Source organism: Mustelus asterias, chromosome 4 (assembly GCF_964213995.1).
Source record: "Mustelus asterias chromosome 4, sMusAst1.hap1.1, whole genome shotgun sequence".
NCBI lineage: Eukaryota > Metazoa > Chordata > Chondrichthyes > Carcharhiniformes > Triakidae > Mustelus > Mustelus asterias.
In genome coordinates, this window is record NC_135804.1 from 148830350 (window position 1) to 148856661 (window position 26312).

Genomic DNA, 26312 nt, shown 5'->3' on the forward strand with positions numbered 1-26312 from the left:
CATAGCATTTTCACTATGACAGATTTTGGGTTAATTGATCAGTAGTTTTCTGCTCTCTCTTGAATATCGTCACACTAAAGTGTATTAAATACTGTTTTCACTTTTTGGCCACAAAACGGTCAAAGCTGAAGACTATCTGATCATATCCAATGCACCATGTCTTGGAACTCTGAAAATCTCAGAAATAAATATCTCAATGTAATTGTTCACCATGAGTCCAACTATTGGTCTTCAACATTGACAATCACCTTACCTGGATAATTATTGGTTGTTTTGGATTTCTCCTGTAGAAAATGACCTTGGTATCAAATTGAGGATTCAGTGTGTCTTCAAAAACAACTGTACGAATTTTCTGATATTCACATTTAAAAACTGCATATGCATCTGCTCCTGAAACATGCCAAGAAATAAATTTGCACCCCTTTACATGAAATAAACTTGGAGTGTAAAATACAAAGTCATTTATTTACTTATCATGATAAGATAAGGGTGAACCCTACAAGAAATAAACATTACTAATTGTTCTTCAATCTGCATTCCTAGATTTGAATGGTTTAAACAGGATATATCAAAGAACAAAGAACAAAGAACAATACAGCACAGGAACAGGCCCTTCGGCCCTCCAAGCCCGCGCCGCTCCCCGGTCCAGGATTGAATCCTGAATCCAGGATCCCCACCCAATTTTCCAGCCTATCTACATACCAATATCCTATCCACCGAGCTGTCCCTCACAGCTACGATGCTTTGTTCATTACAACCTATTAACTTACCCCCACCCCCCCATTCCAGACCATGTGATCTCCAGGGAGAGGCGAAAACCCAGAGTGAAAAACCCCAGGGCCAATATGGGGAAAAAAAAATCTGGGAAATTCCTCTCCGACCCCCTGAGGCGATCGAAACGAGTCCAGGAGATCACAATGGCCCCGATCGGAAAATGCTTCCCAACCCTAGTCATTTCCACTTCCACGAACACCATATGAATCCCCTGCCCCCGAGACAGGTTCCCAACTATCCGCAGTCTCACTCTGTACTGGCACCAGCAAGATGATCGTAGAATGAAGCCTTGAAACGAGAAACCAGGAACAATTAGCCCGCGCCGCTCCCTGGTCCAAACTAGATCACTCTTTTGTATCCCTCCATTCCCACTCCGTTCATATAGCTGTCTAGATAAGTCTTAAACGTTCCCAGTGTGTCCGCCTCCACCACCTTGCCCGGCAACACATTCCAGGCCCCCACGACCCTCTGTGTGAAATATGTCCTTCTGATATCTGTGTTAAACCTCCCCCCCTTCACCTTGAACCTATGACCCCTCGTGAACGTCACCACCGACCCGGGGAAAAGCTTCCCACCGTTCACCCTATCTATGCCTTTCATAATTTTATACACCTCTATTAAGTCTCCCCTCATCCTCCGTCTTTCCAAGGAGAACAACCCCAGTTTCCCCAATCTCTCCTCATAACCAAGCCCCTCCATACCAGGCAACATCCTGGTAAACCTCCTCTGTACTCTCTCCAAAGCCTCCACGTCCTTCTGGTAGTGTGGCGACCAGAACTGGACGCAGTATTCCAAATGCGGCCGAACCAACGTTCTATACATCTGCAACATCAGACCCCAACTTTTATACTCTATGCCCCGTCCTATAAAGGCAAGCATGCCATATGCCTTCTTCACCACCTTCTCCACCTGTGACGTCACCTTCAAAGATCTGTGGACTTGCACACCCAGGTCCCTCTGCGTCTCTACACCCTTTATGGTTCTTCCATTTATCGTGTAGCTCCTCCCTACATTATTCCCACCAAAATGCATCACTTCGCATTTATCAGGATTGAACTCCATCTGCCATTTCCTTGCCCAAATTTCCAGCCTATCTATATCCTTCTGTAGCCTCTGACAATGTTCCTCACTATCTGCAAGTCCTGCCAGTTTTGTGTCGTCCGCAAACTTACTGATCACCCCAGTTACTCCTTCTTCCAGATCATTTATATAAATCACAAACAGCAGAGGTCCCAATACAGAGCCCTGCGGTACACCACTAGTCACAGGCCTCCAGCCGGAAAAAGACCCTTCCACTACCACCCTCTGTCTTCTATGACCAAGCCAGTTCTCCACCCATCTAGCCACCTCCCCCTTTATCCCATGGGATCCAACCTTTTTCACTAGCCTACCATGAGGGACTTTGTCAAACGCTTTACTAAAGTCCATATAGACAACATCCACGGCCCTTCCTTCGTCAACCATTTTGGTCACTTCTTCAAAAAACACCACCAGGTTCGTGAGGCATGACCTCCCTCTCACAAAACCATGTTGACTATCGTTAATGAGTTTATTCCTTTCTAAATGCGCATACATCCTATCTTTAAGAATCTTCTCCAACAACTTCCCCACCACGGACGTCAAGCTCACCGGCCTATAATTACCCGGGTTATCCTTCCTACCCTTCTTAAATAACGGGACCACATTGGCTATCCTCCAATCCTCTGGGACCTCACCTGTGTCCAGTGACATATCATAGTTATCATAGTTATCATAGAATCATAAAGTCCCTACAGAGTAGGAGGCCATTCAGCCCATCGAGTCTGCACTGACCACAATCCCACCAAGACCCTATTCCGGTAACCTCACATATTTACCCTGCTAATCCCCCTGACACTAGGATCAATTTAGCATGGTCAATCAACCTAACCCGCACATCGTTGGACTGTGGGAGGAAACTGGAGCACCCGGAGGAAACCCACGCAGACACGGGGAGAATGTGCAAACTCCACACAGAGAGTTACCCAAGGCCGGGTTGCACTCAGGCCCCGGCGCTGTGAGGCAGGGGCCCCAAATCGACGGCACAGTGGCACGGTGGTTAGCACTGCTGCCTCACAGTGACACGGACCCGGATTCAATTCTAGCCTCGGGTGACTGACTGTCTGGAGTTTGCATGTTCTCCCTGTGTCTGCGTGGGTTTCCCCAGGTGCTCCAGCTTCCTCCCACAGTCCAACGATGTGCAGGTTAGGTTGATTGGCCATGATAAATTGCCCCTTAGTGTCAGGATAGTAGCAGGATAAACTTGTGGGGATAGGGCCTGGGTGGATTGTGGTCGGTGCAGACTCGATGGGCCAAATAGCCTCCTTCTTCACTGTAGAATTCTATGACTTTCTCATTTATGCTGGTTTTTGCCTTCTTAGTGCAGTAGGCAGCACGTCAGTCTCATATATGATAGTCATGCTTCAAGATTTCTAACTACTCATGAGAGGATTTTGACATTATTTATATTAAAATGATGAGGTGTTTAACTCAGCTGATAAGATATTAAATTGACAACACCCAGTTTCTGGGAAATGTGAGTTGGATTCAGGCAAAGTGTCCAACAAATTATTTGAAACATTTTAAATTCATTCCAGTAAATGTCACATGTTCGAACGCCCTTCTGAGGTGGATGAATTTCTCGGAACTCTTTCGGGAGAGGCTGGATTGATGGTCGAATCGGAATACCTCTAAACACTGAGGACTAGCAGGAGGCCAGACGTAAATCCCCAAGTTTCCTTTTCAGATAGGAATAAACAAGAAGCAGATGATCTGAGATCTACAGAGTAAGTACATTTTCTCTTAAAGCTCAGGAAAACATGGTTTCAGACAAGCCTTGAGTGAAGAGAACATATTTAACCTGGTACTAAGACAGTGAGGCATAATTTGTTATTTTCTACATCATCATAGGGGTAGTGAAATAATTTGAAGTGAGGTTTATTAGTTGTGTCCTATTTGTCCACTTCTCCTTTGTACGCATTAGCTTGTCTCAATCATAACTATTAATCTAACCTCCTTTCAGAAGTTGAAGTCTTGGATAGTAGATTAAAACTGACAGACCAATGTGGGCTTATGCAAGGGCCAAACCAGTAGGAAATCAGAGGAAGTGCAAGTTTCATGTATTAGAATCATAGAATCATAGAATATCTACAGTGCAGAAGGAGGCCATTTGGCCCATTGAACCTGCACCAAAACAATCCCAGCCAGGCTCTATCCCCATAACCCCACATATTAACCTTAGTAATCCCCCTGATATAAGGGGCAATTTAGCATGGCCAATCAAACTAACCCGCACATTTTTAGACTGTTGGAGGAAACCAGAGCACCCAGAGGAAACCCACGCAGAGGTGGGGTGAACATGCAAACTCCACACTGACAGTCACCCAAGCCGGGAATCGAACCCGGGTCCCTGGTGCTGTGAGGCAGCAGTGCTAACCACTGTGCCACCATGCCTTTGCATCATGTGCTTATTTTGTGAATGTGCTGAAAATGTACAATGATAAGACAAGGTATAGATGAATCTTCAACCGCATTTGGTGAGATATTAGGGGCCTTTGGCTCTGAGAAATTCATCCACCTCGGAAGGACATTTGAACATGGGACATTTACTGGAATGAATTTAAAATGTAAACTCCAAGTTATGGAGTTATGGAGAATTTGGCAAATTATGGAGAGTGCAGATCTTAAAAAAGGTCTAGAACATTGCCAATATAGAGTCAAAAGGGCGAGAAGATTCCATGGTGAGGGAAACAATACTCAAGCAAAATGGAAGATGGCCACAGACCATTTCAGTGTAATGAGGTGCACAAGCTAACATGTTTAGTGCAGAGGAAAGAGAAGGTTGAGAAGCAGACCAAACGCTTGAAAATAGAGTTTTTTGAAAATGCCAACTAAGTATCCAATCTAGAACAGCAAGTGGCAGTGTGGAGCAAGGGGATGGCTGTGAATAAAGGAAATTTTTCTGATAGGAACAACAAAATCTCCTCAAAGAAAATAATGTTATTCTGTAGGTAATGTTCGAATCTGGAATTGGAAGAACGCAACCAGAAATACAGCCAGGCACAACAGCAGGCAGAAAAGATACTCAATGAAGTCACTGCCCTGAAAGATTATTGAAGAACCCATATGTGGCCTGGGAGAAATATGAGGAGCTAACAAAATACTACTTCAGAGAAAGCTTCATCGGAGTTATCAGTAGTGATAAAGCAATGCACTGAAATACAGAATGAGTTGGCAAGAGGTCCCAAGAAAATAAACAGCTGGAAGGATAGGTAATTGTCATTCAAAATTAAATGCAAAAGGAATACATAACCCTTCAGCATCATGAAGAAATAAAGACTGCCTTGAACAACAGAATGGAAGAACAGCAGAAAATAGTCGATAACTTTCCTGTTGAATTACAGGATGAAGGAATTGAGCTTTGCAGAGTAAATGAAAACCTGTTGAAGGACCTTTACACGCTACAAGGATCTCTCAGGGTCAGATCAAATTTTGTTCCTCGAAAAATACGAAGAGAAGCAAAAATGGATTTGAGTTTTAAAGTTTATTTATTAGTGTCACAAATAGGCTTACATTAACACTGCAATGAAGTTACTGTGAAAATCCCCTAGTCGCCACACTCTAGTGCCTGTTTGGGTACACTGAGGGAGAATTTAGCCTGGCCAATCCAATTAACCAGCACGTATTTCAGACTGTGGGAGGAAACCGGAGCATCTGGAGGAAACCATGTAGACACGGGGAGAAAGTGCAGACTCCCCTCAGGCAGTGATCCAAGGCGGAATTGAACCCGGGTCCCTGGCGCAGCAGTGCTAAACACTGTTCCACCGTGCTGATTGATTGGATTAGGTGGGAGTTCAGGAGTTTCTCACGTGTCGGTACAGACTCGATGGGCCAAAGAGCTTCTTCTGCACTGTAGGATTCTATGATTCTATGATTTAATGAATTTAATCTCACTCTGAACGAACTGAAGAATCAGTTGCCACAGAAGATTCAGCAATGTTTAATATTCCAAGAGGAAGCCAAGATGAATAAGAAAGGGATGGAAGAGCTGAAGAACAAGCTGACTGGAAAAGAGGAGGCATTGAAAGGAAAAGCTGAAGAACTTTCCAAGCTGTAAATCGATATTAATGAGGAACATGAAACAAGTTTAGACTTTGCTGGTGACAGACTTGGTCAACAGGTCTGAGACAAAAATGAAAACAAGGACAAAGCTCTGCTGCAGGGGGAGAAAGAAAAGACAGAAATGAGATTGGAAAATGTAAATCTGAGAGTGAAGATCAAGGAGCTAGAAGGAAAAGCACTGGGTGCCTGAAACTTATTGAGAACCATTCAGTTGTTCAAAAATAACACACCTGAAATCAAGAACCTAGAATGTCAAGAAAAAGTTGTGAACAGAATTCCCACTCACCTGAAGAAGGGGCTAAGAGCTCCGAAAGCTTGTGTGGCTTTTGCTACCAAATAAACCTGTTGGACTTTAACCTGGTGTTGTTAAACTTCTTACTGTGTTTACCCCAGTCCAACGCCGGCATCTCCACATCAAGAAAAAGTTGAGCAGTTGCAAGAGTTTTTTTTATTAATGTCACAAGTAGGCTTACATTAACACTGCAATGAAGTTACTGCAAAAATCCCCTAGTCACCACAATCCAGCACCTGTTCGGGTACACCGAGGGAGAATTTAGCATGGCCAATGCATCTAACCAGCACATCTTTCAGACTGTGGGAGAAACCTGGAGCACCCGGAGGAAACCCATGTAGACACTGGGAGAACGTGAAACTCCACACAGACAGTGATCCAAGCCGGGAATCGAACCCGGGTCCCTGACGCTGTGAGGCAGCAGTGCTAACCACTGTGCCACCGTGCCGCCCCGGGTCCCTGACGCTGTGAGGCAGCAGTGCTAACCACTGTGCCACCGTGCCGCCCATAAAAGAATGTGAAGTGGCTCTGAAATAATTTTCAAAATTAACATTATAGAATCTGAGCTTGAAGGATAGCACAAAGGACAAATTAGCACAAATTAGAGTCTGCTAAAGATAAATTGTTCCATGAACTAAATTTCATGCACAGAAGATGAATTTGTTGTTGAAATATTAGAACTTAATGAACTTCAAATATTAGTAGTCTCTGAGTATTATGAAAAATGCCAGAAACAGAAATAATTCATCTGATTACTGATCAATCAAAACAGTTGATTGAATGTAGAATTAACAACAAAAACTGATGAAATGTTGGAACTTCATCGTGAAAATACTAATGAAATTCTTGAACTTTGATCATAGAATCATAGACCCCTACAGAGCAGAAGGAGGTCATTCAGCCCATCGAGTTTGCACCGACCACAATCCCACCCAGGCCCTATCTCCATAACTCCGTGCATTTACCCTACCTAGCCCCCCTGACACTAAGGGGCAATTTAGCATGGCCAATTCACCTAACCCACACATCTTTGGACTGTGGGAGGAAACCGAAGCACCCGAAGGAAACCCACGCAGACACGGGGAGAATGTACAAACTCCACACAGACAGTGACCCAAGCCAGTAATCGAGCCCAGATCCCTGGCGCTGTGAGGCAACAGTGCTAACCATTGTGTTGCCCATGGAAGAAAGATTCTGAAAGGACCTGAATGCTCTCGTGAAGTTGTTAAGTTTGTACAAGCATTCCACAGATACCTCTGAAACAAGGACAACTGAATTCACTAAAGTAGATATAAAAGCAGAAAATGTTGGATAAACTCAGCAGGTCTGGCAGCATCTGTGGAGAGAGAAACAGTGTTAACGTTTCAAGTCCAATATGACCCTTCTACACTGGAGTATATGCTGAGTTGAATGAAAATACTAATAGGGTTGAAAAAGAATTGGAAAATAAGAGCATAAACAAAGATTTGGGTGAAATTGTGAAGCAAATGGAAATTAGAGTTCAATTTTTTGAAACATCAGCTTCTAGAAAGAATCATAGAATCCCATAGAATCCTACAGTACAGAAGGAAGCCATTCGGTCTGCACCGACCACAATCCCACCCAAGCCCTATTCCTATAACCCTATATATTTACACTGCCAAACCCCCTGACACAACAAGGGTCAATTTAGCATGGCCAATCAACCTAACCCGCACATCTTTGAACTGTGGGAGGAAACTGGAGCACCCGGAGGAAACCCAGATGTGGCAGACCTCACGGAAAAAGAAAACTTGAATCCACTTTTGGAATGAGCGGAGTGAACATTCCCTCTGGAAGGAACAGAATAAGCAAATGGTATCAGACTGCAGAAGATGGATGATTGATAAAGAGAGATTCAACATGAAGAAGTGCAAAAAATGATGTGGAGATGTCGGCGTTGGACTGGAGAATGGAACAGTAAGAAGTCTCACAACACCAGGTTAAAGTCCACCTGATGAAGGAGCAGCGTGTCAAAAGCTAGTGCTACCAAATCAACCTGTTGGATTTTAACCTGGTGTTGCGAGACTTCTTACTGTGCAAAAATGAATCAGATGGAAGATACCCAAGTACCGGAAGCAGCATGTATTACCGTTACGACTCTAAACCAACAAAGTTGGCCAGAGAAACTGATACCACCATTCATCCGAATCGGAAGAGAATGAGATCTGGAAGAGTCACCACCTGAATTTATAAACTTGAGGAGGGGAGAAGGGGCAGCACATAAACAAATAGCGTATTGTCAAGGTAAAGACTAGTGGGAGGCGGGGGAGGTTGTTCTGCATAGTAAGGGTTACTGTGGGACTGGAGAATAGTACCACCCACAGTATTATGTGGAGAGATATATGACAGTAGACAGGAGACAGAGTGGTGCATTGAGAGTCTGAGAGATGCCAGCATGATGATAGCGCCAGTTGTGGTTATACCTTGGAGATGTATAAAGTTATATATTACCAATAAACGGATTATTTTCAATCAGATAATACTACATACTTCCAGACGAACTCAGCTTTGGTAGGTCTGTTGCACGATGAAGTGCCACCTGGGTGACAATCCTTGGATAACGAAAAATGATGTTCCAACATGTTATCTTTGGCTTGTCAAGGGTCATCTCCCTAAGGTTAAAGGTCAGGACAGATTGGAAAGTGTTATTAAGCACATAGTCACACAATGATTACAATAAATCATCTTGGCCCACTGCCCTATTTTGTTGCCCAGGTTCATCCTTAAGTGCCTCAGTAACTGAGTGCAGACTAACTGTACAGTACAATCTATTCCTGTTAACTCAGTTATCTTCTGATCCATTCTGACATGCTAAACTCACATTAGGATCCTGATGAGCACATCGGACTCTGATTTGCTGCAATCTTAACATGTGAGGGGTGCTCATGTGGTGCATAAAGTTTTAAATGAAACAAATATTTTTAAAATTGTATTAACAGGTTCCACTATGCTGGGACCCAAATCTCCAATATCTCTCCTCATTAAATTAGCGTGCGTTACCAATTCTTTAAATGTTTAAATATATGCAAGTATTGAAAAAGGTATCAAAATCAGCAGAGGGTAAATCCACATCTGGCATGTGGGAGTCTTTTAAGGAACAGTTGTTAGGGCTATAGGACAGGCATGTGCCTGTAAAAAAGGATAGGAAGGGTAGAATTCGAGAACCGTGGATAACCAGGGAAATTGAGGGACTGGTCAAAAAGAAAAGAGAGGCGTATGTTAGGTCCAGGCAGCTAAAAATGGAGGGAGCTCTGGAGGAGTACAAAGAAAGTAGGAAAGAACTCAAACGGGGAATTAGAAGGGCATAAAGGGGTCACGAAATGTCCTTGGCAGACAGGATTAAGGAGAATCCCAAGGCATTTTATTCATACTTTAGGAACAAAAGGGTTGTCAGGGAAAAAATTGGACCTCTCAGGGACAAAAGTGGGGAATTATGCTTGGAGCCCAAAGAAGTAGGGGAGATCCTAAATGAATACTTTGCGTCGGTATTCACAAAGGAGAGGGATGTGTTGACTGGGAGTGTCTCGGAGGGGAGTGTTGAACCGTTGGAGAAAATCTCCATTACAAGGGAGGAAGTGTTAGGTTTGTTAGAGAATATAAAGACTGACAAATCCCCAGGGCCTGATGGAATCTATCCAAGGCTGCTCAGGGAGACGAGAGATGAAATCGCTGGGCCTCTGACGCAAATCTTTGTCTCGTCACTGGACGCAGGTGAGGTCCCAGAGGATTGGAGGATAGCTAATGTGGTCCTGTTATTTAAGAAGGGTAGGAAGGATAACCCGGGTAATTATAGGCCGGTGAGCTTGACGTCCGTGGTGGGGAAGTTGTTGGAGAAGATTCTTAGAGATAGGATGTATGCGCATTTAGAAAGGAATAAACTCATTAACGATAGTCAGCATGGTTTTGTGAGAGGGAGGTCATGCCTCACTAACCTGGTGGAGTTTTTTGAAGAAGTGACCAGAATGGTTGACGAGGGAAGGGCCGTGGATGTCGTCTATATGGACTTTAGTAAAGCGTTTGACAAAGTCCCTCATGGTAGGCTGGTGAAAAAGGTTGGATCTCATGGGATAAAGGGGGAGGTGGCTAGATGGGTGGAGAACTGGCTTGGTCATAGAAGACAGAGGGTGGTAGTGGAAGGGTCTTTTTCCGGCTGGAGGCCTGTGACTAGTGGTGTTCCGCAGGGCTCTGTATTGGGACCTCTGCTGTTTGTGATTTATATAAACGATCTGGAAGAAGGTGTAACTGGGGTGATCAGTAAGTTTGCGGACGACACAAAATTGGCAGGACTTGCAGATAGTGAGGAGCATTGTCAGAAGCTACAGAAGGATATAGATAGGCTGGAAATTTGGGCAAAGAAATGGCAGATGGAGTTCAATCCTGATAAATGCGAAGTGATGAATTTTGGTAGAAATAATGTAGGGAGGAGCTATACGATAAATGGCAGAACCATAAAGGGTGTAGATATGCAGAGGGACCTGGGTGTGCAAGTCCACAGATCCTTGAAGGTGACGTCACAGGTGGAGAAGGTGGTGAAGAAGGCATATGGCATGCTTGCCTTTATAGGACGGGGCATAGAGTATAAAAGTTGGGGTCTGATGTTGCAGATGTATAGAACGTTGGTTCGGCCGCATTTGGAATACTGCGTCCAGTTCTGGTCGCCACACTCCCAGAAGGACGTGGAGGCTTTGGAGAGAGTGCAGAGGAGGTTTACCAGGATGTTGCCTGGTATGGAGGGGCTTAGTTATGAGGAGAGATTGGGTAAACTGGGGTTGTTCTCACTGGAAAGACGGAGGATGAGGGAAGACTTAATAGAGGTGTATAAAATTATGAAAGGCATAGATAGGGTGAACGGTGGGAAGCTTTTCCCCAGGTCGGTGGTGACGTTCACGAGGGGTCATAGGTTCAAGGTGAAGGGGGGGAGGTTTAACACAGATATCAGAAGGACATATTTTACACAGAGGGTGGTGGGGGCCTGGAATGCGCTGCCAGGCAATGTGGTGGAGGCGGGGACACTGGGAACGTTTAAGACTTATCTAGATAGCCATATGAACGGAGTGGGAATGGAGGGATACAAAAGAATGGTCTAGTTTGGACCAGGGAGCAGTGCGGGCTTGGAGGGCCGAAGGGCCTGTTCCTGTGCTGTATTGTTCTTTGTTCTTAAAAAGATTTGTGAATCATAGAATCCCTACAGTGCAGAAGGAGGCCATTCCGCCCATCGGGTTTGCACCGATCACAATCCCACCCAGGCCCTATTCCCCACATATTTACCCTGCTAATCTCCTGACTTTAGGGTTAATTAATCATGGCCGATCAACCTAACCCGCACATCTTTGGACTGTGGGAAGAAATTGGAGCATCCGGAGGAAACCCACACAGACACAGGGAGAACGTGCAGACTCCACATAGACAGTGACCCGAGGCCAGAATTGAACCCGGATCCCTGGCGCTGTGAGGCAGCAGTGCTAACCACTGTGCCACTGTGCCACCCCGATAAGTTATAAGTTATAAACTAATTTAAAGTTTTTTTTAATAATAGGAAATGTTAATGTGGTGACCTTTCAACAGTTATTAAATGACTCAGATGGCATATCATAGTACAGCTGACTCTGAAAGATGGATTTTTCCATGAAGGACGGGGATCAGGAGATGGTATCGATCCCAGACTGGGTTCCCTCTTCCACTGCCAACCTGCTGGTGGGTGGGATTTTAATGGGGGTCTGCTGCCCATGTAATGGTAGGGGAGGGGGTGCAGGATTGGAGGCAGGATGCCTGGGAAGTGAGGATTTGTTCTGGTCTGAACTGGCAGCCATTGTTGTGACTCCTGTCTGCATGTGTGCGGTCTTAAAATAATGAGATGCACTTCATCTTCCAAGCGGCCAGGGCAAATGGAGAGCTGGGGCATGGGATAGAGTAGGTGACCAAAATATCTTTGCTGCTCGGTTGTTTTTGTCCAGACAGTTTCCCATCAAACAAAAAGCTTTTTCAGACTGTTGTTCCCTGTTCCCGCCAGGCTGGAACTGGTTAGCTTCACAGGGCTCCGAAAGGTCGCCCACCTCCAAGAAAATCTTGGGAGGTCAGAGAGTCAACTCTTGGATCAGTATGGATGCCTCTTGGGTGGTGGAAATAGCAATTATTCCACAGCCCAATTGGATGATCCCACAGGAACTTCTAGATCAATCTGAATGTAATATTTTCAGTGAATTCCTTGCTCCCATTGTGCTTGACACTGGGAGCTTGGCAGAGATTAATGGTGCATGGGGGAGGGGAGGGAAATGCAGGATTAACTCTTAAGGGATGACCAGAGATAGTTTGTGCATTTAATGAGATATGCGGACTTAACGTTGACAGGGGAGCAAAAGGTTCGTGTCAGCTTTAAAAGAGCTGGAACTTTTTTCAGAATGCTGAAAGGTAGAAATATCCAATGGCTGTCACAAGACCGAGTGTATGACCTACTGATACAACATTGCAGCATTCAGCCCTCAGCCCCACATTTCCCCATCCTGTTCTTTAGCAGGGAAAACATTCTCTCTCGCTATCAAGGCTATAAAGGGTACTACATCTGGTGCAACTTCCAGTTACATCCATTAGCACATTCTTGAGGTGGATACTTTTCTCTACTACGGGAGGTACAAACATAGGACACAGGGACAGGAGTAGTCCATTCAACCCTTCAAGTCTGCTCCGTCATTCAGTGCGATCCTGGCTGTTCGGACACTTCAATGCCTTTTACATCCACTACCCCTATGCCTTTACGCTGTTGTTGATCAGAAATCTATCAATCTCTTCTTTAAACATAGCCAATGATTGAGTTTCCACAGCCATCTGGGGTAGAGAATTGCAAAGATTCACAACCCTCTGTGCAAAGAAATTTCTCCTCTTCTCAGTCCTAAATGGTGTCCCCCTTAATTTGAAATTGTGTCCCATGGTTCTAGACTCCCCAACAAAGGGAAACGCATCTACCCTGTCTATTCCCATAGTATTTTGTAGGTTTCAGTCAGATCACCTCTCATTCTTCAAAACTCTGGAGAATACAAGCTCAGTTTGACCAATCTCTCTTCATAAGGCAGTCCCACCAACCCCAGAGCAAGTCTGGTGAATGTTTGTTGCACTCCCTCTATGGCAATAACACCCTTTCTGAGGTAAGGGGATCATAACTGCACACAGTGCTCCAGGTGTGGTCTAACCAAGCTCCTGTACAATTGAAACAAGACCTCACAACTCCTGTTCTCAAATCCTCTTGTGATAAAGGCAGTCCATTATCCTTCCTACTAGCTTGCTGCACCTGCATGCTGGGCTTCAGTGACTTACAGACAAGGACACCCAGGTCCCTTTGTGCATGTACACTTTTTAATTTCTTTCCATTTAGGAAATGCTCTGCACAGGTAAGTAATGCACTGATTTTTCTTTAAGGGTCTTTCTGCTAAAACTAGTCAGTTTCTGATTGATAGTAGTAGCCATGATTCTGTTGTTCCTAACATTATATTAAAGTCGCTTCCATGGTCTGATCTACAAATTACATTAGTCATAACCTGATTTTTTTTTTAAATCACTCATTGCTACTTTCCCTCAGTTCATTTGAATTGGGTTTCAACCTGTTCCCTCTAATGTGTGATTATGTTAGATGGAATTGCCAGACAGGGTATCTGGCCGAAGCTTGAAGGGGCCTTAGTTGGCCTGTTGGATGCAAGCATTATTGTATTCCCACTCAAAATGAACTGGGGAGAATTGAACAAGCTTGAAGGCTTGCTACAACCATGCTCATGGTGCAGGTTAAGTGGTGATTAGGCATGAGTAACAATCTCTGCTTCCCTGAACCCAGTTGAAGGAAGTAATACAGCTGATCAGAAGTTCGTCTCACTTCTCTATTTCTGAGCCTTGCAGCCCAGGAGGTCGAAGTTCAGACCGCCACTGAGTTAATGCTACAATCGAGCAAAGTACTTCCGGGTGAGACAAGGGAAAATTGGCAATGGGGTGCTCCCTCTTCACCGCTACAAAGCAAACCCTGCCAAGGGAGCATGTCAGGTGAGAATAGGATCATTCACAGTCAGCACCCTTCCAGCAATTAATGCCAAGAATTACACAGGATCTACAGCAGAAACAGATAATTTGACTCAACTGGTCGATGTCCCATATAAGTCTCCTCTCACCCTCTTCATCCACCTGATCAACGCATCCTTCTCTTCCTTGCTCCCTCGTGTGTTTTTCTGCCCTCCTCTTAATTGTATTTATGTAATTCACCTCAGCTGCTCCTTGTGATCGTGAGTTTTACATTCTTAAGCTCTTTACAATAAGAGGATTCCCCTGAATTCTCTATTGAGTTCACAGGTGACCATCTCACATTTATGACCGTTAGTTCTGGTCTTCCCCACAAGTGGAAGCATACTCCCTGTGTCAAACACATGAGGCAGAAGTGACTTCCATTATCTCACTTAAGTTGTGAACGGTTTTGAAGGGTCCAAACATTACACAATTTGGGTGAGGCAATGAAGGTGTCCAATTGGAAAGGAGTCTAAGGATCGTAGAAATCATAGAATCATAGACAGTGCAGAAAGAGGCCATTCAGCCCATCGAGTTTGCACGGACTTTCCAACAGAGCATTCCATCCAGGCCCTAATCTTGGGACACTAAGGGGCAACGTAACATGGTCACTACACCTAACTAATGTGGAAATCAAAAATTGAACTGAACATAGTTGATATTTGAACAAGGCGCATTAGTAGCCATCAAAAATGAACCAGGTAAACACTGGAGGAAAATATTGCAGGAAAGAAGAGGAGAGTGAGATTAACCACATTGTTTTTTTAAAGAGTGGGCACAAACCTGATGGACAAAATGGCCTCCTTCTGCTTTGCACTATTCTTTGATGTTATGATTCTAAATACACTGATTCATACATTGGAATATTCCATTAAAATCCAGCTATAAACATTGACATTATTCAGATGCCTAGAGTTTGAGATTTTAAAAATGGATTACTGGGAGATGCTTTAATTTCTATTAATTTCTGAACACATTTGGCTGCTTTGCTTCTCAGTGCCTTCTGGGGAAGCCAATGTGCTCAAGTCAAAATTGCCACCAGCACCACCAGCAGGAACATGTCTGTATTGCAGCCTCCAACTCCTTACAATCCAGTTCAGTCGCTTCCCAAAGTTTAAAGTTTATTTATTAGTGTCACAAATAGGCTTACCTTAACACTGCAATGAAGTTACTGTGAAAATGCCCAGGTGGCCACACCCCGGCGCCTGTTCGGGTACACTGAGGGAGAATTTAGCATGGCCAAAGCACCTAACCAGCACGTCTTTCAACCGTGAAAGGAAACCGGAGGAAACCCATACGGACACGGCGGCGAGGATGTGCAGACTCCACAAAGACAGTCACCAAGCTGGGAATCGAACCTGGGTTCCTGGCGCTGTGAGGCAGTGATGCTAACCACTGTGCCACTGTGCCACCCCATATCCGTGCCATCCTGCAAATCCTGGAGAATAATCAGCTATTTCACTGACCAGGGATGTTATTTAAATAGGCATGGAAGAAACTTTGAGTTTGTGAATGCCCTGCATATCATGTTAATAATCTTGCAACTAAATACAAACAGGACAGTGTACATGAAGATGTCCATTGGCAAAGGTGTAGCCATAAGGACCAAATCTGGAATATCTCTGCTCTTAGATGTATTTTAACAATCACAGATAAAATAATACAATTCAATTAGTAGCTCTTCTGGACTTAATCACCTTCAACAGATTCAGTTTCTTTGTCCTCTGTGTAAATAACTAATTAACTTGCTGATGCCAGTGTGCAATATTATCACTTCAAAGAGTTAAAACAGCCAAATTGGGCAGCAGCAAATTCAATATCACCCAATGGCTCAATTAGGAATTGGTTCAGTGTGTCAACCCTGTATATTTTCCACTTATATTTTCCAGGGCAGCACAGTGGTAGAGTGGCTAGCAAGCCCAATCTTATGCACTTATTCACTGAAAAAATAGTCCAGAAGGTTTCTAGTTGCTGTGGGCAGTGGGCTGGGCTTAATTTGCCTGCCAGCCTGTAGAGGGAACTACTGTGCATGTGCAGAAATCTAATTATGCACATGCTCAATAGCAACTGCAAGGGTCTAAGAGAGAGAGTTGTCAGGCCCCTGCTACTGCAGGCAAACGCAACCACCCGCCACCACCGCCCCCCCCCCCCCCTGCCCCCCCCGCAATCGCAGGGGCCGCAGCCGATCACAAGCCCACAATGTACTAGCCCTCCACTGCCACCCCTGCTGCCCAGAGTGATCGGCTCCCTCTCCCCCAATCCAATCGCAACTGCAGAGCGGCAGTGCCCCCCACCCCCACCCCCCCACCCACACCACCCATCTGATCCCATTACAGAGTGTGGCATGGGCCCCCTCCCCCCGACCGGGCCCCTGCTTCATGGCAGGCCCCGTCCCCATAGGCCCCGCCCCCTAGACCCCACCCCATAGGCCCCACCCATTTAGGCCCCACCCCCGGCACCACCGGGTGGGCAGTTCCCATGTGTCTGCTGGACATCGTCCAGGTGCCAGAGTGGCAGTGCAAAGGTGCCAGGGCAGCACTGCCAAGGTGCCAGACTGGCACTGCCCAAGGGGGCACCCCCTCTCGCCCATTTCCGGAGAGAGGCTAACCGTGCCAAAAATCCGGCTCTCATAAAATCTCGAGAGCCAAGAAATCGGGCGTGATCCTGATTTCCTGGTTCTCACACAATCTTACCGGCTTGTTCCACCCATTGATGGTGCGGTGCGAGCTGGGAAAACTCCGCCCTCCAGATGCTTCCTTATTCCTGTTCAGGTTGTCCAAAATGTCTAGTTTGGTTCAAATATTAGAGTAAAATTCTCGAAGATATTGAGGAAAGGGTCAATTTTATCTCCAGATTCCTGGGGATTACCTGCATCCTGAGGCCACGTCTGTATAGATCCTCAGTAGAAAATCACCCTCTATATTTGAGTTGTAGGTGGTTGGGATGATGACATAACGTCCTTTCTTCAGATCTGTTCGCACAGAAACACATCGTGTGTTGATGTAGGTTGACCCGGTCATTAGTGGAAAGAAAGTGTGCAATCTGTACTCGCGGTTGAGTTCCACCTTAAAATGAACACAGTGAGGTGTACATCTGAGGACAGTTTAAACATATTACCTTCTTATCTCTCACTGAGCCCCGAGAGATGAACATTTCCTTCTCCTTCCCTGCTATCTTTTTTGTCTCTTCCCACCCAGTTTGATCCGCCTCACCATGAGCTCTTGTTTCTAAGAACCTCACAATAACACAAAGGAAATTAGAGACTCAAAGATGAGCCTCCCTACTCCCCCAAACACTATACAGATCTGTGTGCTGTAGATTTACCCTGCTGCATTTGCAGAACCTACCTAATATTAAACTGATCTTTCTCTACACCTTAGCTATGACTGGGAGTATATTCTGCACCCTCTCCTTTCCTTCTCCCCTATGTATTCTATGTATGGTATGTTTTGTCTGTATAACGAACAAGAAACAATACTTTCACTATATCCCAATGCATGTAACAATATCCCAATACATGTGACCATCAAATACCAATCTATACAAATCCTATTTATCAGCACTCGGTCCACATCCTACTATATCTTGGTGATTTAAGTGCTCACCCAGATACTCTTTAAATGTTGCCAAAGTACCTGTCTCTCACCATGAGTCCAAAGGAAGAAAATGTCATCGATGTATCTAGTGTATAGCATCGGTTGAAGGTCCTGTGCAGTAAAGAGGTCTTGTTCGAACCTGTGCATGAAGATGTTGGCATATTGAGGTGTGAATTTGGTCCCCATGGCTGTTCCATGTGCCTGGACGAAGAACTGGTTGTTGAAGGTGAAGACATTGTGGTCCAGGATGAAGCTGATGAGTTGTAAAATTGCATCTGGAGACTGGCAGTTGTCGGCGTTGAGTACTGAGGCACTTGCAGCAATGCCATCGTCGTGGGGGATGCTGGTGTAGAGTGCTGAGACATCCATTGTGACGAAGAGTGCTCCTGGTTCAACTGCTCCATGTGTGCTGAGTTTCTGTAGGACGTCCGTAGTGTCACGACAAAGGCTGGGGGTTCTTTGTACAATGGGTTTCAGGATGCCCTTGACGTAGCCGGAAAGGTTCTCACACAGGGTCCCATTGCCCAATACGACTGTACGGCCGGGTGTGTTTGCCTTGTGTATCTTCGGGAGGCAGTAGAAATCTCCAACGCGGGGAGTACGTGGGATGAGAGCACGGAGGGTGCTCTGAAGGTCCGGATCAAATGTCTTGATCAGTCTGTTGAGTTGACGGGTGTGTTCTTTGGTCGGATCTGCGGGTAACTGTCTGTAGTGTTTGTTGGAGTAAAAGTGAGACGCTGCCAGAGGGAATCCCGAAATTAGAAGATACAAGATGGTTATTTGACACAAAATGGATTCTGTGGAAAGACATTAGGATGTGCTGACTTAGGCATAGACATTGCACAATGAACTAAATCCTGTTATTGTCTAATTACTACAGGAAATAAACCACACCTTGAGGTCCAGATGATCACCTTAGCTTAAGATAAAGCAGAACCGAAACATGAGTTTTGTTAACGAGATCAGTCGTTGGTAGGGGGGCACAATCGGCTGACGATGTGATAACTGCTAATGTCTGCACTTGTCGACTCTTCGAAATGTATAACGAAGTGATAACTGCTAATGTCTGTACTTGTAGACTCTTTGAAATATATAAAATAAGCTCAGTTGCCATTTTAAAATTGAGAAGGTGACTGCGAGCACTGCGGAGAGCCCAACGCTTCTCCCAAAGCTTTGTCCGATAAACTGCATGTTGAATCTTTAAATCTGACTCAGAGTGGTGATTTCCCACAACATGTTCCTCGTTGTTCAGTTGTCGGTACTTCTTTGCAGTAATCCGTTCTGTTCAGTATGACGATGGCCCCTCCTTTGTCTGCTGGTTTGACGACAATGTTGCGGTTGGTCTTGAGAGCGCGGATGGCATTGCGTTGTGCTTGGGTGATGTTTGGGGCTGTCTTGTGAGTGCGGCTGATGAATCTGGCATTGACGCACCTCCTGACGGCTTGGGCACACATGTAAAGTCGAGGGCAACGGCCTTCCGGAGGAGTCCAATTCGACTCTTTCCTCTTCGGTTGCTGCACCGTGGATCTCTCTGTCGGCTGTTCCGGTTCATTGGCTGTCTCATTGTGTTCGTTGTTGGCCTCTTAGGGTTTGTGGAAGAGCTCCCGCAGCCTCATTTGTCTGATGAATTCCTCTGTGTCTGCTGCGAGACTGATGGGGTCCATTTTGGTGGTGGGGCAGAAATTGAGCCCTCGGCTGAGAACTTCGATTTCATCTGGTTAAAGTGTGTAGTTCGACAAGTTGACAATGGACTTCCCTGCAGTGGTACTGTTTCCCACAGTGGTATCAGGGGAGGCTTAGTTGCTGCTGGTGGTGATGCCGAGTTTCTCAAGTTTCCTGTTCTTGGTGTGCATGTAGATGGTGCAGTTCCTTTGTCTCGTCTGCTTGGCAGAGTTTCGCAGCTGGTCTGTGTCCTGAGCGCAAGTTGAGAATATGGATTCTATTTTGGTTTCCAGGATGCGGCGTTTGCTGCAAAGATTACTGCAAAGAAGTGTACCGACAACTGAACAACACGGAACACTACAGACAGTTACCCGCAGATCCGACCAAAGAACACACCTGTCAACTCAACAGACTGATCAAGACATTTGATCCGGACCTGCAGAGCACTCTCCGTGCTCTCATCCCACGTACTCCCCGCGTTGGAGATCTCTACTGCCTCCCGAAGATACACAAGGCAAACACACCCGGCCGTCCCATCGTATCGGGCAATGGGAGCCTGTGTGAGAACCTTTCCGGCTACGTCGAGGGCATCCTGAAACCCATTGCACAAAGAACCCCCAGCTTTTGTCGTGACACTGTGGCACAGCCACCACCAGAGATTGGCGACTAGAAGGTGGCTGTGGCCACCTTGATAGTCTCAAGGTGACTTGTAAGTCTTCCTATTCCGGTTATCCGTGGGCTTGCGGTAAATTGAAGTGCTGAGGTGACCGTCCTTGATGGAGATGCGTGTGTCCAAGAGTGCAACCGATTCCGGAGAGTAGTCCATGGTGTGTCTGATGGTGGGATGGAACTTGTTGATGTCATCATATAGTTGCTTCAGTGATTGTTCACCATGAGTCCAAAGGAAGAAAATGTCATCGATGTATCTAGTGTATAGCATCGGTTGAGGGTCCTGTGCGGTGAAGAGTTCTTGTTCGAACCTGTGCATAAAGATGTTGGCATATTGAGGTGCGAATTTGGTCCCCATGCCTGTTCCATGTGTCTGGATGAAGAACTGTTTGTTGAAGGTGAAGGCATTGTGGTCCAGGATGAAGCGGATGAGTTGTAAAATTGTATCTGGAGACTGGCAGTTGTCGGCGTTGAGTACTGAGGCAGTTGCAGCAATGCCATCATCATGGGGGATGCTGGTGTAGAGTGCCAAGACATCCATTGTGATGAGGAGTGCTCCTGGTTCAACTGCTCCATGTGTGCTGAGTTTTTGTAGGAAGTCCGTAGTGTCGCGACAAAAACTGGGGGTTCTTTGTACAATGGGTTTCAGGTTGCCCATCGACGTCGCCGGAGAGGTTCTCGCATATTCTCAAACAAACCCAGCCTATCCGGTCTCTTCTCATAGCTTGAAATTTTCCATCCCAGGCAACATCTTGGTGAATCTCCTCTGCACTCTCTCCAGTGCAATCACATCCTTCCGATAGTGTGGTGACCAGAACTGCACACAGTATTCCATGTGTGGCCTAACCAATATTTTATCAAGTTGTCTAAAGATGTGCGGGTTAGGTTGATTGGCCATGCTAAAAAAAAATATTGCCCTTAGTGTCCTGAGATGCGTAGGTTAGAGGGATTAGTGGGTAAATATGTAGGGATATGGAGTAGGGCCTGGGTGGGATTGTGGTCGGTGCAGACTCGATGGGCCGAATGGCCTCTTTCTGTACTGTAGGGTTTCTATGATTCTATGATTGTACCAAGTCCTTCCTGCTCCTATATTCTAAGCCCTGGCTAATGAAGGCAAGTATTCCATATGTCTTCTTCATCACTCTATCTATCGGTGCTGCCATCTTCAGGGACCTATGGACTTGTACACCAAGGTCCCTTTGTTTCTCAATATTCTCTCGGGATCTACCATACATTGTGTATATCCTACCCTTATTAGACCTCCCAAAATGCATCGCCTCACACTTACCAGGATTGAATTCCAGCTGCCATTGCTCTGCTCTACAAACAGATCAATATCAGTCTGTAGCCTCAGATTATCCTCCTCACTATCAACAACACCACTAATTTTGATGTCATCTGCAAACTTATTAATTATAGTTTCTACATGCACATCCAAGTTGTTAATGTATATAACAAATAGCAAGGGTTCCAGCACCGATCCCTGTGGCACACTGCTTGTCACAGGCTTCCAATCACAAAAGCAGCTCTTCACCATCACTTTTTGCCTCCTATCAACAAGCCAATTTTGGATCCAATTTGCCAACTTGCCATGGATCCCATGGTTTTAACATTTTGGACCAGCCTTCCATGTGGGACCTTGTCAAAGGCCTTCTTAAAGTCCCTGCAAACCACATCAACTGTAATGTATTTTGCAATCAGTCTGTTGACAAATGTTGCTTAGGTTTATATTTGAAAAACTGGTATTTGCGCACGGGGCTGATTGACGTGGAATGTTGACCTTGCCATTTCGAAGTGGGGAATGATGATTGACACGTTTCAATAACACAAATGAATAAATCTTGAATAAAAACAGGATATTTTTTAATATTATGACCACCCAATTTCAGATTATCTATTTATACAGACTAAATCTAAGTAAACTGCTCCTTGTTGGAAAGGCTGTATACTTCTCACAATGTGTGAAGAAAGTTAATACATTTCTCTTGCCTTGAAGATGCTGAAACCAATGACCAGGTTCTCTCCTTTGCCTTCTTTCCTGTGAATGCGCTTGTCTCTCTGCTGTAATGAAATAAGCACCTCGTCCTCCTCCTTTGTGACATCAAACACATACTATATCAAAGAGAAAGGAAAAGCTTTTTGTAAAGTTGAAACCTTTAATAAATGATACCTCAGAATAAATACAGAATTCTTCTGGAATTGACAGGCCAACTGGGCAGAGAAACTGTCTCTTTCTCTCGCTCTGGAACAACACATGGACAGTCCCTGGAAATGCTGAGGTCTCTTGCTTGAGAATTCCATGTTGACGTTCCTAAGTCGATAGGATGGTGCCTTGTATATCCTTTTATCTATACAAGTGTCTCGTAAGAGCTGGCAAATGGTCTTTGGTATCGAGTTAAACCAAAAAGTGAACAGTGAAGCACTTTGGAATATTCCAACATCATGAAAGGCACTCGGTTAAGGTACGTTCTTTTCCTTTCTTAGAACAGACTGTGATCATACAGTACAGAGGTGGAGGGATTTAAGGGAAATATTACAGAACAAGAGGTCTGGGTGGCTGAAAGCAAGCTTATTGATGCTAACATGAGGAGGTAGAAAAAAAGGTAGTGGCGAGTTTTAGGTAGAATACTCCAGGGTACGACTGTCAATTTTAGGGAGCGGGAGGTACAAAACATGTTAGCGTAAGTAAGGAGGGCTGACATAGTGGCACAGTGGTTAGCACTGCTGCCTCACAGCGCCAGGGACCCGAGTTTGATTCCCGGCTTGGGTCACTGTCTGTGCAGAGTCTGCACGTTCTCCTCGTGTCTGTGTGGGTTTCATTCTGAAAGATGTGCTGGTTAGGTGCATTGGCAATGCTAAATTCTCCCTCAGTGTACCCGAACAGGCGCCGGAGTGTAACTTCATTGCAGTGTTAATGTAAGCCTACTTGTGACATGAATTAATAAACTAGAACTAAATTAAAACTAGGTAAAGAGTTCACAATCCATTTATATGAACTGGGCTTTATAAATAGGGGCATAGAATAGAAAAGCAAGGAAGTTGTGATGAAACTTCATAAAGCACTGGTTTGACCTTCATTGGAGTACTTGGTGAGATTCTCAAGGTCCATTCGCCATGGGTGCAAATGCGGTTATGGCTGCTAACTCTCGCAAGGTGGCCATTACAGGATTTGTGCCCGCGAGATTTCTGAACGCAATGTTCCCGGGCAATCCCCGATGATGCAAACCGGTTCACGGCCAGAAAGAGCGTGAAACTGATTTCAATAAATTGAATACATTTAAATTAAATGGCCTGTCACTGTATGTACAGGTAATGTCAGGTGGTCCACCCCGCTGGCATGATGCCTCGCCGGCGGGAATCACTACTGATCTCCAAAAACGGAAACCACTCCTCATTACCATGCTGGGGCACAGGGGAGAGTATAGCCCTCAGTTGGTGAGGGACATGGCTGGGCATCACCCTGGCACTGTCAAGGGCAGGTACCAGATTGGCAATACTCAGGGGTCGAACCAGAGGCGGGGCCAGGGTGCGGCAAGGGGCAGGGCAAGAGTGGGGCCTCTTAGGGATCCCATGGGTGTTCCCATGAATGGGGGAAGGGGCCTTTAACTTTACTTTGAGTTTGAGGCACCCTTTAAAAAGGGTGCCCTGATCTCGGAATCCCAACTCTGTCGGCAAGTTTAGACCCCTCCCCTCCAGCTGGCTGTATAATCCTTGAAAGAACTTTGAAATTGCACAGAGTGCTGTTAAATCAGACAAGAAAGGACAGCGGTAAAACTAGCAAGTTCCACACACAGCTTTTCTTGTCTGATCCAGCACTCTGTGCAATTTTTGGAAAATTCCACCAATTGTTCCAATTTTGGACTCCATGCTTTAGGAAGGATGTGAAGGCACTGGAGAGGGTGCAGAAAGATTTACTAGAATGGTTCCAGGAATTATAGGAGAATAGATTGGCGAAGCGAGGACTATTCTCTTCAGAGATTGAGAGGTGTTCAGAATCATGGGGGCTCTGGACCAACTAGACAAAGAGAAACTGTTCCCACTGGTGGAAGGATCGATAACCAGAGGATGCTAATGTAAGATGATTGATGAAAGAAGCAACTGCAACAAGAGGAAAAACATTTGAATGCAGCGAATGTTTAGGATTTAAAATGCACCTCCAGAGGGTGTGGTTAAGGCGACTGTAGCTTTCAAAAGAGAATGGGGTAATTATCTGAAGAGAAAAGGTCTGCAGGGCTTTGGGGAAAATGGGTGAGCAGGATTAGCTCTCACAGAAAACCAGCATTACCAACTGAAAGGCATCCTTCTGTGCTCCAATCATTCTATGATTCTACAAATTAAATTATACCTTGTAATAAATTCAATTTGATCGTTTCATCTAGGAATCAGATAACATTTAAAACTGATGCAGTTTTTCAGGTGCCCAATGTCTGAATCAAGAGCTACTGTCCAAGGATAGTGCAGTCAAACCTAAGGTAAAAGTCTTTCAACAAATGTCAGGAGAGCAACCCCTATTTCACCTATGTCCTATCTCCCGCTCAAGTCCGTTCCTGAATGGGATTGCCAATTTAGTGACAATTAATTCCAAATCAAGGTCAGTTTGTGCTTCTGCCTCCTTGATATCTAACTTTAGACTTTTCAAATTATTTCATTTAGGAAGATAAAGATAGAGGTGACTTTTATTCTACCAGTCTGAGCTCATTTGAACCCATGCAAGGGAAAAGAAAAGCAGTGTTTAACGTAACATCATCCAGGAGCTTTTATGACACTGTTCCACAGGCAGTCTACGCACAAGAGTGACTCCGTTCTACCAGTGGAAAATATTCAAAGAACAAACAAAGAACAATACAGCACAGGAACAGGCCCTTCGGCCCTCCAAGCCCGCGCCGCTCCCCGGTCCAGGATTGAATCCTGAATCCAGGATCCCCGCCCAATTTTCCAGCCTATCTACATACCAATATCCTATCCACCGAGCTGTCCCTCACAGCTACGATGCTTTGTTCATTACAACCTATTAACTTACCCCCACCCCCCCATTCCAGACCATGTGATCTCCAGGGAGAGGCGAAAACCCAGAGTGAAAAACCCCAGGGCCAATATGGGGAAAAAAAAATCTGGGAAATTCCTCTCCGACCCCCTGAGGCGATCGAAACGAGTCCAGGAGATCACAATGGCCCCGATCGGAAAATGCTTCCCAACCCTAGTCATTTCCACTTCCACGAACACCATATGAATTCCCTGCCCCCGAGACAGGTTCCCAACTATCCGCAGTCTCACTCTGTACTGGCACCAGCAAGATGATCATAGAATGAAGCCTTGAAACGAGAAACCAGGAACAATTAGCCCGCGCCGCTCCCTGGTCCAAACTAGACCACTCTTTTGTATCCCTCCATTCCCACTCCGTTCATATAGCTGTCTAGATAAGTCTTAAACGTTCCCAGTGTGTCCGCCTCCACCACCTTGCCCGGCAACACATTCCAGGCCCCCACGACCCTCTGTGTGAAATATGTCCTTCTGATATCTGTGTTAAACCTCCCCCCCTTCACCTTGAACCTATGACCCCTCGTGAACGTCACCACCGACCCGGGGAAAAGCTTCCCACCGTTCACCCTATCTATGCCTTTCATAATTTTATACACCTCTATTAAGTCTCCCCTCATCCTCCGTCTTTCCAAGGAGAACAACCCCAGTTTCCCCAATCTCTCCTCATAACCAAGCCCCTCCATACCAGGCAACATCCTGGTAAACCTCCTCTGTACTCTCTCCAAAGCCTCCACGTCCTTCTGGTAGTGTGGCGACCAGAACTGGACGCAGTATTCCAAATGCGGCCGAACCAACGTTCTATACATCTGCAACATCAGACCCCAACTTTTATACTCTATGCCCCGTCCTATAAAGGCAAGCATGCCATATGCCTTCTTCACCACCTTCTCCACCTGTGACGTCACCTTCAAAGATCTGTGGACTTGCACACCCAGGTCCCTCTGCGTCTCTACACCCTTTATGGTTCTTCCATTTATCGTGTAGCTCCTCCCTACATTATTCCCACCAAAATGCATCACTTCGCATTTATCAGGATTGAACTCCATCTGCCATTTCCTTGCCCAAATTTCCAGCCTATCTAT

General features: G+C 45.4%; 1 protein-coding gene across 1 annotated transcript in view; it reads right to left on the minus strand.

Annotated features, from left to right (window-relative positions):
• Nucleotides 1–26312, minus strand: part of LOC144493069 (calpain-5-like) — a 179071-nt gene that overhangs the window by 11379 nt on the left and 141380 nt on the right. The window contains exons 9-12 of the mRNA XM_078211940.1: nt 22180–22302; nt 17132–17328; nt 8717–8838; nt 254–390 (exon numbers count right to left, since the gene is read on the minus strand). Coding sequence (XP_078068066.1) covers nt 254–390; nt 8717–8838; nt 17132–17328; nt 22180–22302 — 579 coding nt within the window. The remainder of the gene's footprint in view (nt 1–253; nt 391–8716; nt 8839–17131; nt 17329–22179; nt 22303–26312) is intronic.